We start from the raw sequence: 13,886 nt of genomic DNA, 5'->3' as shown, positions 1-13,886 counted from the left end.
TCAAGACAAAGAGGCCCTTCATTAGAACCGAGGGTTAAACAACCAACGTGCTACAATCAGTTTAACGCTTTGTTTTGGTTTTTCTGGAACTACAGGCTCCGCACTCGAATTTCCACTAAGTGACAAGGCCTAGGGGTCATGTCAATAGGTCTCAGCCCCTGTGTTCACCAGTAATGCATATTCTGCCTTGGTAGTATGTCTACTTTCGTCCTCAGGAAAGACTTAGAGAGCACAATTCATCACTATTTAGGAGGCGTAGCTTTCCCATTTACTTGTAGCCTTACAGTTCTTCTGTACGCTAATGGTAAAGCGCTCATTTCTACCGGATGACTAAGGCACTAAAAAGCACACATGGATATCTTGAAAAAGAATTATTTGGTCGCATAATCCGAATTTGTATGTAGGATACCAGATTCAATAGCGAAAACGCCGATTGAGGATCGAGTGTTCGCATCTTGGGGGTTTGTCCACCTATGCCTTTCAAGCAGCAAATGCCTTTCGACACGTATATCATCTCGGTGGGCATCAGTGTGGATGCCTAGAGGAGCAACTTTTATTGATGTATTTGGGTGAAAAGGTTTTGTATGCAGTGGAGAGTCTAAAGGTGTATTGGGGGATTATAAGGGCGCAACTCCTAAAAGTAAGCAGAATTTGTTTGTTCGATCCCTTATTTCGGGCTAATTTTACTAAAGCCATTTATTGGAGGCAATGTCTCGAAAAAACCGAGTGCCCATAGCTTGGGATATTAAATATGAGTGAATTATAAAAGTTTACCACACTTTGTCACTTGATGATGTTTTCTGTGAACATTATATGTCAGAATTGTTTTTCAAATGCACTCAAAAGGTAAATAGTCATCCTCGTCAAATGTAAGATAAATTTAGAAATCTACTTCTCCTGTAAGGAAAAATGCCAGCACAGATCAGCTCGAAATTCCCCTAAAGAAATATAACTCCGAGTATTTCCAATAGGTTAATTAATGTTACAGCTCCTAACGATTCTGGTGTAATGGTGCGCTGTTCAGAAAGCGGGTAGTTTAAGAGGTCCAGAGGCTTGCCAGCTTACCGTAGGTGAGTTTTATCGCGTTTCCATGTTATACTGCACACGAGGTGCTAACTCGAGTAACTGGCACCTGATTTGTTGAAAAATACCTGCATTCTGCGTGTCTGGTTCAATGATATACCTCATCGAATTAGTTCCACATTTTATTCAGGCACGTTCTGTATGCTAGCAAAAGCTTGTTTGCTCATTGCGATTCTACTTATGCATAGTTTTTAGTTGAATGACATGAGTTAGGCTACATTCTATAATTTCCTATGTTGAGCAGTCTGCTTGTCGTTCAGGGTGTAAAACGGATTTAGAATACTCCATTTTACATCGGGGCAGTCATGCGAATCTTCAGTCTGAAATGAGGTTTTTCATCACTTGTTTGTTTTTAAAGGGCGAACTCACAACATTCGCAAATTTTAATAGGCTTCTGAACCTCGAGGTGCAAACAAATGATTTTGCCTCCGTTTATGTACGAACATGCAAACATCCAAAGAAGGAATTTTTTCTGTTACCTTGATTAACAATCCAAACTTACCGTGGTGTTAATTGCTCTTTGTCGCAGCGTGCAGTTATTAAGGTATGAATCCGTAGCCTTTACCAGATAGTCACCCTAATTATTTTTTCGCACCTACGATGAAGTTTTGGCGCTGTGAGTGGCTTTCATGGAATAATTTGTATTTTGAAAAGCATTGCTGGATATATCAGCGGTACAGAGCTTTTACTAGTAACTTAGACAGTGCGTAAATGTAGATCTAATTATAAGAAAAGTAATGATGCCCACTTTACAAGCTTGTGGGTGGTTTTATTATTTGAATTCTGCTTTTAATAACTTTATGTGTAATCTGTCTGGTCTGCAATATGAGCTGTCACTACGTTCAACGCCGAGAATACGTCGCTTTATCCTGGGATTGTTCCCATTGAATATGTTTATCTTAAAGCGACTGTCGGGCGTTTAAAATCCACTTATTAGTGCTTGATTGTGTGTTTCTCCTTAGTGTGATAGCTTTTGGTAATATCTAGAGTGTATGTATTGAGTGACTCCCTTTTCGTAAACCCAATCTGTACCATACTGTTCCACTGCTTTTAGTCGATTCCGGGAGGTAATTAGCAGGAATTTAAGATATGATGTTCCTGTTCCACTTTTTGGATACGCTAATGAAAGTGATCTGGGGACTGGTTTAGTAGAATTTTCAGATAACTGCTAAAAAGCTGTCGACCCGTGTCGTTAGTATCCGTTTTGTCCACTGCGTGTGGAGATCTCTCAGATACAGATTGTTTTTTTTTTTCATAATTATTGTCTTTTTTTGTGCAAGTGTGTAAAGTGATGTTATCTGTGCGTTTGTATTTAAATTCTCGTGCAGTGTGTCGCAGCTTTAGCTACTTTGCCATGTAAAATGTATCTGATCTTTTTTTCCACCAAACAACGTGCATTTTAAGAATTGTGAGTGTTATCTGCTCTATCAATGGGGAACCTATTGCCTTCTTATGTTTCCCACAAAATAATAATTTAACACCACTTGTCGAGCAAAACCACATTCACTATTATGCACAGTCCCACCATCCATATTCAATTTCCTGATTTATTGAAGAGGACTACAGAGGAAATCAAACAAATTTCAGCCACAATTTCAATTAGAATCAAAGAGAGAAGGACGAGGGACAGGTAAACCATAAGAACCTTTGGAATTTTTCGTCCGCAATTTTTATTTGTTTCTGCGTTAAATCACTAATTTAGCCTATGGTCTAGCCAAGTCTTAGAAGAAAATAAGGGTATTTTTGGCTCATTTTTCGCAAATGCTATTTCAAAATTTATCTTAGTTTACGTGTTGCTCGTAATTATTGTGAATATTTTTTCTGCGAATATATGTGTTATTTTTTATGGTGGAGTTTATTGAGAATGTAATTTTCTTGGCCATTAATACTAACCCCAGTCACCCATATTGAAATGACGCACCAGTGTGGTTCTTTAATCGTCAGATTTCTCCTATTCATGGAGGATATGAAGCAAATGGCTGAGAAATTTGAGAGTGAGTTCGATGCCTTTGTAAAACGCTATGAGCAATACATTGAACTCTCTGAAAAGATAAAGGCGGACCAAAACGCTTGCAAACGCGACATCAAGCACTACAAGATGTACATCAAGATGCTTCGATCTAAGTTGTCTCGGTAAGGACGTGCGTGCGTGTGTTTATACCTTTGCGCGTTTGTAGGTTTGGTCAAGTTTTATGCGCAATCTGAGATGTAGACCCTTTGTGCGCCCTCTCCCTACAGGCATTTTCACCATTATCGAACTTCGTTTCGTGGATCTTAAGTGTTTCCGCTAAAATTGATTAATAAGCCTTAGCTTATGCAAATAAAAGCATTAATAGCTTACGCCAGTCATAATGACTCTTAGTTATAACTTCCTTAATCTCTTATTTTGTAGACTTGAGTCATCCCCTAATATACATGATCAAGTGGAGTTAGCCGTGATGAAGAACAGTTTCGAAGACAAGGCTCACATTCTCCGAGATATGGAAGACTGCCTTCCCAAACAAAATGGGTATGGGTGTCATTGTAAATGTTTATGATGACATTGTTGATAGACTGTATTTGAGAATCATTCTTGGAACAGTGGACGTTTCCTTCACTAGTAAACAGGATAAATTTGAGTATAAAAACAACTACGAGAATTTCAAGATCACCGTCTCTGCCATCATTAGCATCTACGCTCTCTTCCTTTACTTCTTCAATCAATACAGGTAAGCTTTTGACAAACTCAAGGACCTATTCTTATGTCAACTATTCAATCTTTGAAGGAAGTGAATTTGTAATCAAATCTAGTAACAGTAGTTTTGAAGCTCGTTTTTGTTGTTGTTCGAGTACTGTTCTTTTCCAGCAGTCATAGGGACCTATACACCCTCTTTTTGCTTTTGACGTAATATCGTTACTGACTCTTTCTTTAATAGTGAAGCCCTGAGTAAGATAAAAGAAGTTTTAAGGTACGTGAATTTAAGGTGGAAAGATAAATGGCATTCATGACTTGGCTGAAGACATCCATGCTGCTCTTATGCGTTTATCAACTCGATTTGCCATGTCAATGTTCATTCGCCAGAAGTAGCCTTATTAGCCTTTCACTACTAACTTTCTAGTTCTCTTCTAAAAGGAGTTTTCATTTGCTTCCTAGTTTATTGGATTCAATAATCCACCTTCTCATTGTTTGGTATTACTGCACTTTGACTATCCGTGAACGGATCCTTATGCAAAATGGGTCTCGTATTAAGGGTTGGTGGGCCATGTATCACTTTATCCTCACTGCTGAGGCGGCTGTCATGCTTATCTGGTATGTTGCAATGCCTTTTGGTATATCATTTTATTGACACTATATTTTGATTGTGTCTCATCAGAGTACTGTTTTTGTACAATATTTCTTTTTTAACATAAATAACCTGCCCTTAAATTGTTTGATGGCAGCGGGTTAGGGATTACCGAGGTCAGCGATGCTATTTAAAGGTGAGGCTAATATTCGTCCTCGTTTAAAGTTACAGTATCGACTAGTCTATTCGTGTGTCACCTCTGTAAAATACCATGAACGATAAACCAAGATTCTCGGACCTCTGTATTTTCTACAGAATTCATACAATTGGTATCGGCCTCGTCTAGAATCTTCTAGCATATCGCACTTTCAGTACGGTTTTTGTTATGTGCTGGTGTTTGTGTGAGCACGGACGCTACTGCGATCTCAATCGGAGTAATTGAGAGAGGGCCCTCGTACCGGTAACGTAGGTGCAGCCAAAGTACAATCCTTGCGTTCACGTCAGTCTGCTAGGGTGCTGGGGCGTGGGTTGGTCCCATTCTCGCTTATTTATAGTATTTGTATTGGATACGGCCTTATTGCGAATATTGGCACACTCAAAGTGCAACTACGCCATTATCGACCAACAAAGGAAGGCATCAGCGATAGCGCTATCCGTGGGGTGTTTCAGACCGTTTGAGAAGGGGAACCTGTAGCAAATTCTAGAACTGGAAAACAGGACCGCTATTTCTGGGGTTGTAGGCATCCCCAGCAGTTTTTCAGGCATAACTGATTGATTTTATTGCATAAGTTAATTGAATGCAGCAATTTTGTAAAGTAGTTGGATTTCTTGCATTGGTAGTAAATGCATTGATTGCCTCGATGATGTTTAAATGACCAAACAGCACTGCTTTTCGACTGCAGACAGCAGCTAGAAACGGAAATGCGACTTCTCGATAAGTTTCATACTGCAGTTCTCCCATATTTATTCTGATAGTTGCTTTTTTCTAAATACTGTCCGCCTGTTTCAAATCCGAGAACGCAAGCGTTTGTTGAGGTGCCGTCACGCTCATCCCGGAAGTGGTGGCCTTGCCCACTCGTTGCGTCTACATTGGTCGCTTGGGGGTTGTTTTGATCGTATTGTACATAGTTGCTGCTTGAGCTATTTTAAATCAATTAAAGTATTTTTTTGCAATTTTATTGCCTTTTTGAGCCATCTGGCCACTTTCTAGTGATTCTTCTGATCTACCTTTTTAGGCCATCGTCACGCTCCTACTCGGAGTTCCGCGACCAGTTCATGCTATACGTCTTTTATATACGTAAGCATTACTTCATGCTTTGATACTGCAGCACCAGATCTTGCTGATGCTGCAACTAACAGGTGGTTTGGGTGTAGACAACAGGAGTCAGAGTGTTGATAATAAACATAATGATGGAAGGGATCCGCAGGAGCGCTATGTTGCTAATCAACTGAATGGCATCGAAGGTTATATTTTCAAGGTCATGATATTTGGTCTGAGTGATAATATTCCGCTAATCTAGCAGGGTCTATTGTTTTTGTGCTTACATCTTATTTTTTTAAGATGGCACCCATCTGATAATATTCTATTAAGCTTTAGCTGCTCTGTGATAGCGTCTGGATAGTGGCGTTAACTGTGGAATTTCAACTGCCCACGGTCACTGTTTTATATTCACTTATGAGAGTAATTTTAACGAGTAATCGGTAAATGGATAACCAAGTGTGGATAGAATAGTTTAATGCTGGTGAAAGTCACTTTAAAGTCAACATTGCTTTACTGGAGTCATCTAGGTCTGTTTGGCTCGCTCTCCAATAGATTTACACTTTGCCTTATCCACTTCAAAGTTTTATTTTCCCCTATTTTTAGTCATTGTTCAGTGTATGCAATATTATTATCAAGTAGGCTGTCTATACAAGTTGAGAGCTCTTGGTGAAAGACCCTCCATGGATATAACAGTCGGTGGGTTTGCTTTTTCTATCCACTGGAGCTATATCTTGATTTCTAGTCATGAAAAGCCAGCTGCAATCATTGTTCTTTCGTGTCGTATTTTTATGATGTACATAGTTTTCACGAAAGCATATTATGTTCTGTTGCTTTATATTGCAAAAATCATTGAGCACGTGCCTTTTTGTCGGTATTAGATGGCTATATGTCATGGATGTCGAGCAGGTTGTCATTCGTACTCGTCTTCTTGCTCAGTGCGTACGCTTTCCAGATCCACAATGCCTATGTTCTCTATCGCATCTCACGGGCACCTTATTGTCAAGAGTGGCAGGTCAGTTTACCCTTTTTTCCTGTGTAATGGCCCAGTATGCGGCAAAGCCTCCCTCTTGCCACTTGCGGGAAAAGGCAGCATCTATTTATGTTGTCTCGTAGTTTCTGCAACGGTAAATGTATAGTGTATTTTTGCCGTTTTTCAATTGAATTCGATCCTATAATTTGCCTTACTGGAAAACCATTCAGTTTGGAACAGATCAATGAAGCTAGTTTTTGGGGTGCATTAGATTCGCACGGAGGTAAGATTAAAATAAAAATGACCAGGACTGGGAAATCAGGGACGTGGTAATGTGGCGACCCACGGGTTGCATCTGTTGCTTGTGTAGAGTGAAGCACACGCGAATTCGCACATTTTATCTGCATTCCTGTAAGCGGTAGAGTATTTGTCATCCAAGTTCTTGTAAGGTGCATGAGGTACTGAAACGCGGCATCAATTCAAAATTTGTTTATCGCTGTTACTCCATTCAGCGTTGATTGCAAAAACTTGCTAGTTGATAGGCTTTAAGTTGGAAGTAAACGAATTGTGCTTGCACTTTTCTACGCCTGTTTATGCATGAATTTCGGGAAGCACCTTTAGTTATCGGCTCAAATGACTACGATTAATTGCTGGAAGTTTGTCTATGTCACACTATTTGAATATTATCAGTTTTTGAGTACCACTGTGCGGATTTATTCCTGTGACCGATCTAGTTTGGTAAAGACTGTGGTAACGATGTTTTTCTGTTCAAACGCGTGAGCTCCGACACGCGGTCTCGGAGCCGCCTATTCATCGCCGCGTGCCGTTCAATAATAAACCTTCGTGATTACCCGAATAGGTACGACAGTCACGTCAAGCAGTGCATCAGTTTTCTAACCCCATATTTAAGCACTCCCTTGTAACTATGGCCGTCACCTAACTAGTATTCACGAGCGCGATCTTTTTACTGTCACGAATTGGTATTGTGTCAGTATATCCCTGCTATAATCACTTTTACACCAAGGTTATACATTTTTTCGAAATTGTATGCATTTTAATGTTTTGAATGGCCTAAATGGCTGTATGCATCATAGAGATGCTTGCAATGAATTCACACTCACAAAACCTGCCCTCACCATGTGTGCACGCAATTCACCTACATGAAGCGTAACCGTCTATGAGTTTTATCATGGTGTTGTCCACTCGGTGCACATCGATTTCATCCCCTTCGCTGCCTCAGCCTTACACTGTCTAGAATTAAACAAGCCTTTCCATTGTATCGTATTCAGGTTTTATACACTTCTCTTATCGGTTGCGGCATTATTCCCCCGTGTCTGCTTTCTTACTATTACAACAAACCTTCACTCTAGAGAAGACGCTCCCTCTCGCTTTGCTACGGTGACAGAAAATACTTTTATTTCTCCCAGCCAGCAGTCGTTGGACTAATCTACGCCTTTGTTGCCACTGGCAACCTTCTCACCACCCTCATGGTTGTGAAACAGAAGTTGGCCCTTCTGAATCCTCGCAAGCGCGGCTATCTGAGTAAAAAGTACAGCACCAGTTTTCATTTGGAGTCAAAAGGAGTAGTGCCAGACTCTCAGAAGGAGAAGTAGCTGAGGCCACCAATGAGGTCATTTGAACCGGTCTAAATCACTTTTTTGATTATTTAACGCAACTTATGTGTATGTAGATTCATTGATACGCGGGTTTTATACTTTTGTCAATTGAATCATTCCCTTAATTTCCAAGTATGCAATCCAACTCTTTACAACCTGCCTTTGTAACGGCCTCCCCTGGGAACAGTTGACTCCGTGTATTTTTGGTACTTGTTTACCAGAATATCAAGTCTTCAATTTAATCTTACCGCCCGTCCTGTTTGTCTCTCCCTCAAATTCTGCTCATTCGTACACCATCGCTGGCGGAAAAGGTCCAGTTGTGAAGGCAACTTTTATAGATTTGTTAGCAGGACCCTCAACTTTTGAGTGGCATTTAGTTCAAGTGAACGAACTAACGACTGCAGGTCGCGTGCTAACGCTTTTCGTTCACATCTTTATAGAATGGACTGCCTGATCTGGTGATTCAGTAGTGGTAAAAATTCAAATCATAAGACCGCATTACAGTGAAAATTTAGCAATATGTGCGCCCACAATGTCAATCCACCTAGAGACACACTACCAGTGATAGTTTTTGAATAAAAGGACCAAATAATCACAACGACCCAACCCTTAATTACTCCGTAGGGAGGGCAAGTATAAGGCTGCAATAAGGACTCTGAAGAGATGTTAGGTCCAAACGGTCTTCTTTGTTTGAGTAACGCTGGATTATGGAAGTGTGGTATTCATTAAAGCGAGTAATTCATGTCAGTAGGGAATAAGTATGGTGTCGGATTCTGAGCTATTGCGGATTTCTGAACCACTTTGAGTGCGAAACAGAGAGAAATACGAACTCAATAGTAGGAGATATAAGATTAGTAAATAAAACACTTCATGTGACGAATACATCAGGTGATTAAATGGTGCAGTCATGAAACCACGACGTTCGATTGTGCAAAGGACAGCCAGGAAGCGGGTTGCGCTAATGTGCCGTAATCGTCACCAGGTAAAAGCGGCCGTCTTTCTGCCTCCATCTCCGCCTCGTGAACGTCGAGGTGCTCCACCCTTGAGGCTAGGAAAATTAAGTAGACAGACTTAATATAAACTTATGTAGTTCCGGCAGAGAAATCCACTAGTCAGCCTCACCATCAACAATAAATTGGACACGCGCCTTTGCTGGCTCTAAGTACCAGGAAGCGCAAAGGAGTAGGAATCCGGATAGGATGCAAATGAATACATTAATAAAAAGGGCCCGTTGCATGCCCAGGTAGCGCGACATCACCGACTCAGGCGTTTGCTGAGCATCAGCGATCTGAAAATCGGATTAGGTAAGGCACCAAACGGCTTGGTGTATCTGATATGTCTTTAGTTGTGGCAACCAACTATTCCCTTTATGCTACGAACCATCCATAACATTTGCTTGAGGCAGAATCAAGCTTTGTGACCTGCAATTGATAAACTGAATTGGTTGTTTTCTGGTCTACATTACGCTTTGAATGCTCTGTGGATGACTGCGATTGGGGCCAAGACCTGCAACGCAACACACTCGGTTGGAACATTTGTTACGAACAAACAAATCCCAAAACAGCATCCTTCGGGGTGCAATTCGAATTCGCATCATGCAAGAAATTATTTTAACACTGGAGATCTACTTTCACTGCACTACTCCTTTCCGTGGGATGCAGTCAGTAAGAGCAAGTAGAAGCCAATAGATGGGCTTACGATGCCGATAATGAAGGGACTGATAGCATCACCAAAGGCATGCGTCATGAGCATCTGGAACGCATTGGCAGTCGCCCGACGAGTGGGAATTACAATCGACTGAAAGAAATAGAAGCGCACACCATTTCATTTGATTTCTTAGTTGTCGTTAATTTTGCGGGCGATTTTCAATTACAGTTCTACAAAGTACAAGCATATTTGAAAATGTATCTGATATTGAGACAGTTAACTTCAAAGCAAATATTTGGAGCTTAAACACGGAACAGCGAGAAGATTGTTGGGGTTTTCGTGATTTTGTAGACGCGAAAAATCACCTAGGTACGTTCCAATGAATGACGACTTCCATTAGCATACTAGTTTAAATAACAATCTGTTACGATTTGATTTGATTATTTGAGTCGAGAAAACGTAACTGATATACAGGGCAACTCTTTATCTAAGAAGTGGACAAGTCTTTTGGGAAAAAATGTAGTTGTAACACTAGTAAATGAATTAATTTTGAGATAGTAGATGACGGGTGTCAAACCGTGAGAAAAGGAGCAAGTAATAAATAATACGCGATAATGATAGCCATCTCAACCCTTGCAATACGTAAGAAGGAGCATCAATGGGCAATACATTACTATTTGATTCTAGGAAGAAGAACGTTTGAATATGCTTAAAAATCTTTAAGTAAAACCATTTACCTACCATTGTCATATCTGATATGAGAGGCCAATTCAGACAAATTAGAAATTGTCCAGCAAAAACAAATCCCTAAAATGTCAAGGATGTAAAGCATCAAATTAAAAACAGGACAAACAAAAGGGGTGTTCGTAACGTGCAGATGAATCAGAACGCTTTATACGTGGCTGCCATATTCAAAGCTATAACAGAAATACTTACCTAAAAGGCATCTTTTTAGTAAAAAGAAATCTTAACAACATAAATGAAAAGGTTCGACCAAGAGAAATGATTGAATGGATATATATCTGCGTTCTGTTTATCTAAATAGAAAGCCATACATCAATAAACGGTGCCGAACATACCAAGCATAAATAAAAATTGTAAATTGGTGCGACAAGGCCTGCAAACACAAAAGGAGCACTCAGAAGTAGACCCATCCCGCTGACGTAGGCATCAACAAGAATAGAATAGGCTCTTAATCTCTGTGCCAAGGAAGTACCCACAACAACACCCAGAAGACCCGCAAGGCAAGTGCTCAGGCCGAAAAGAAGTGCTACGCTATAAAAAACCATAAGTCTTTAACATACATCGGAGTTGGATTATTAGGTCCTGGTAAATGGGTGCTCACGGGTAGTCAGAGGCGTTTCCATGACATCTCGCATTTATGGCATCTTGAATATAGTCCACAGAGAACCAAGAAAGGGCACCAAGGACAAAACAATTGCCAGTGAATCCGACAGAGAGGAGCAAAAAACAGCGATTGGATGAGAGACTTCGAAGATCTGACCACCAAGAAGTTGCATGGAGATGAACTGCACCATCAGCCAGTCCACGTGGTGGATCCATGTGGAAAAAAACGAGGGCAAGTAGGCAAAAAAGTCCAAGTGGAGGGGTAATGCGAAGTGCCCATGCCCAATTGCTGGTAGCATGCGCGACAGCAGAGCCCAAAACGAAGCCAAGACCACTAGAATAGTGAAATAGAGTTTATTTGCAGGAATACTTACCTTCCCACGGGGACCGCAAAGTAGAAAAAACCGAGAACAGAGGTACGAGAGTTTCCAGTGAAAAGATCAGTTAGAATAGTAGGTGCCAAAGTGGAGTAACTAGCTTCACCAACGCCAACTATGCATCTTAGTATGAGAAATAGTCCGAAATTCTAAAGTACAATTTGGAATACAATAAAATTACGCTGGAAGGTACGAAAGAACTGGCAAGAGACACCATAGACCAAATAAAGAGCCCAATAACCAGTAGATATTTGCGTTTCCATCTATCGCCCAAGTAGCCAAACACAGGGCTCAGGAACATGTAAGACATTATAAAAGACGTTTGCAAAAGACCAAGCCGCTTGCTATCAATGCGGTAATAGCTCCTTATCATATCAGGAATACCTTTGGAAAAATAAAAAAAGGGAATACAAACCAGCGATTGTAAATCTATCCATGTAATTAAGGAAGTTGACGCAAAATAGCAAGAGCACAGAAGTCAAATGTGAGCTGTTAAGCCTTAAGATGGAAAATGGAGCATTGCGGAAGACACCATCATGAGCATTACTAGCAGCAAAATCCGAACCGCTAAGAGACATCACCTCAGAGGCACATAATCAGTATGTGAACGAGATTGTAGCGCATTGTGGGATGATTAAACAAGCGAATGAAAACCAAATTATTAGCTATCATTTGTAAACACAGGAAAAAAATGAAAACTGCCAAATTGTAATAATTTATATTTATTTGGTTGGTGAAGACTGTATACACCAGCTAGTATGGAAGTAAGCAAAACTTTTGGGATCAAAGAATTTGCAAAAAAGCTAACACTTTTAAAAACAAAGATGTAGAGGTATTACTAGTTAAAAAAATAAAAGCAATTTAAACATAAAAAGCAACAATATGTCACGAAAAAAAAATAACTTTAACAAAGTTTAAACATGTTAAATACGTAAGAATAGCATAAAATGCAAGCTCCTTTATTCTTGCAAATTACATAAAGATTTTGTTTTAACTTATTGACTAGAATATAAACACAATAACTAAAATAAGTTTATAATTGACTAGACATTTTAACTTGGTTCGTTTTAGCCTATTCCCTGCACTAAGTCCGGGCTACTTGAAAGCGTGCGGTTTTTTGTGCGACCAGCTCATGGTGCGTAATCTGGGTTTTTGCTTATCTCTTCGTGCATTTTAGCAATGACACTTGCGAAACTGTTAAAACCCGACAAAACGGCTCCCACCCCATTGGAGGAGGAAATCGCTGGTACCTTGGTGGACCTGCAATCACATGAGGATATGTCGGAGTTGGTTAAGATGATTTACTTTTGTGGTGCTAAGGTAAATTAGGCCGTGGAATTGATTTGGACTATAGGAGTTCTCCATCGGCCACGAAAAGGCTATTGTCATCTACGTTCCTGTCCCTCAATTGCGCACTTACCACCTGCTGCACAATCGTTTGGTTGGAGAATTGGAGAAAAAACTACGGGGTCCGCAGGTCTTTATCGTTGCTTTTAGGCGGATCTTGCCTAAGCCACGTAGGAAATGTAAGAGCAATCCCAAACAGAAGCGTCCAAGAAGTCGCACTCTTACCGCGGTTCATCAAGCCATCTTAAAAGACATTGTTTATCCTGCTGAAATTGTTGGTCAGCGTACTCAGGTTAAAATTGACGGGAGTTCGCTGATTAAGTGCCACCTTGATATTGCTCAGAGGAACTACGTTGAACATAAGGTAATTGATATTCAGGGTTGATTTCCTTTTAGCTAAAGACGATAACTGGATTGTACAAGAAACTGTCTGGGAAAGATGTGGCCATTGAATTCCCAGATTGGGTACTGTAAAATGACAATTTGCAAGGACGCGTTTTTTCTGGTGTTGTTGGCGTTCTTGTGTATTCCTTTCCCCTGGGCGGTTCCTGTGGGTCGGGGTTCCCTTAGCTTCGTTCGTCCTTGTGTCCGGCAGACGCTCTGTCGAGGTCGCCGTTTCCGTTAGAGGTTGGGTGGACTACTTTGGTGCTGGGTTGCCCTCGCCGGGGGCTGCAACTTGCCGCCTCTTTTGGTTTCATGTCGTCTCGGGGTGGTAGTTCGCGGTGGTTCCGCATGTCCCCTTGTCAGGTCGCGGACGGTAGTTCCTTGTGGGGGTCCCTAAAAGTTTAGGGGATTCGTTTAGGTTCTAGCGGTGCTGGGCCGGTTGTCACCTTTGGACTGCCTGACAGCTTGCTTTTGTGTCGTTTCGACATACCTGATTTATGATCTTGACAGCATGATTCGCAGAAGGGTTGAAAAGTAATAATAGCAAACTGCCAGTTCCTTCAAAGTTTTGTATTTACGTTACTATGTTCG

At 40.7% G+C, this 13,886-nt stretch overlaps 4 protein-coding genes across 4 annotated transcripts in view; 3 read left to right on the top strand and 1 right to left on the bottom strand. All coding sequences in view use genetic code 11, as the record gives it.

Annotated features, from left to right (window-relative positions):
* Nucleotides 1-1,008: 1,008 nt before the first annotated feature.
* Nucleotides 1,009-8,190, top strand: EGR_01479 (Transmembrane protein; the record flags this gene model as incomplete). The annotated part of the gene is made up of 9 exons (XM_024490728.1): nucleotides 1,009-1,031; nucleotides 3,028-3,216; nucleotides 3,476-3,592; nucleotides 3,636-3,791; nucleotides 4,217-4,372; nucleotides 5,582-5,643; nucleotides 6,211-6,387; nucleotides 6,486-6,619; nucleotides 8,005-8,190. 9 exons carry the CDS (start codon nucleotides 1,009-1,011, stop codon nucleotides 8,188-8,190), a joined length of 1,200 nt encoding a protein of 399 aa, XP_024355052.1.
* Nucleotides 8,191-9,098: 908 nt separating this feature from the next.
* On the bottom strand, nucleotides 9,099-12,142 carry EGR_01478 (Protein spinster; the record flags this gene model as incomplete). The annotated part of the gene is made up of 8 exons (XM_024490727.1): nucleotides 9,099-9,241; nucleotides 9,316-9,481; nucleotides 9,892-9,990; nucleotides 10,920-11,115; nucleotides 11,186-11,521; nucleotides 11,562-11,713; nucleotides 11,746-11,948; nucleotides 11,980-12,142. The coding sequence occupies 8 exons, from the start codon at nucleotides 12,140-12,142 to the stop codon at nucleotides 9,099-9,101; spliced, it is 1,458 nt and encodes a 485-aa protein (XP_024355051.1).
* A 601-nt stretch (nucleotides 12,143-12,743) lies between these two features.
* Nucleotides 12,744-13,385, top strand: EGR_01477 (40S ribosomal protein S7; the record flags this gene model as incomplete). The annotated part of the gene is made up of 3 exons (XM_024490726.1): nucleotides 12,744-12,884; nucleotides 12,919-13,275; nucleotides 13,308-13,385. 3 exons carry the CDS (start codon nucleotides 12,744-12,746, stop codon nucleotides 13,383-13,385), a joined length of 576 nt encoding a protein of 191 aa, XP_024355050.1.
* Nucleotides 13,386-13,607: 222 nt separating this feature from the next.
* Nucleotides 13,608-13,886, top strand: part of EGR_01476 (H(+)/Cl(-) exchange transporter 3) — a gene marked incomplete at both ends in the record, with an annotated part of 12,952 nt that continues 12,673 nt past the window's right edge. Inside the window, one exon of the mRNA XM_024490725.1 lies at nucleotides 13,608-13,668. Coding sequence (XP_024355049.1) covers nucleotides 13,608-13,668 — 61 coding nt within the window. The remainder of the gene's footprint in view (nucleotides 13,669-13,886) is intronic.

Source organism: Echinococcus granulosus (assembly GCF_000524195.1).
Source record: "Echinococcus granulosus chromosome Unknown EG_S00005, whole genome shotgun sequence".
Classification (NCBI taxonomy): Eukaryota; Metazoa; Platyhelminthes; class Cestoda; order Cyclophyllidea; family Taeniidae; genus Echinococcus; species Echinococcus granulosus.
The sequence above is the reverse complement of the archived record's forward strand: the minus strand, read 5'-3'. Positions and strand labels throughout refer to the sequence as shown.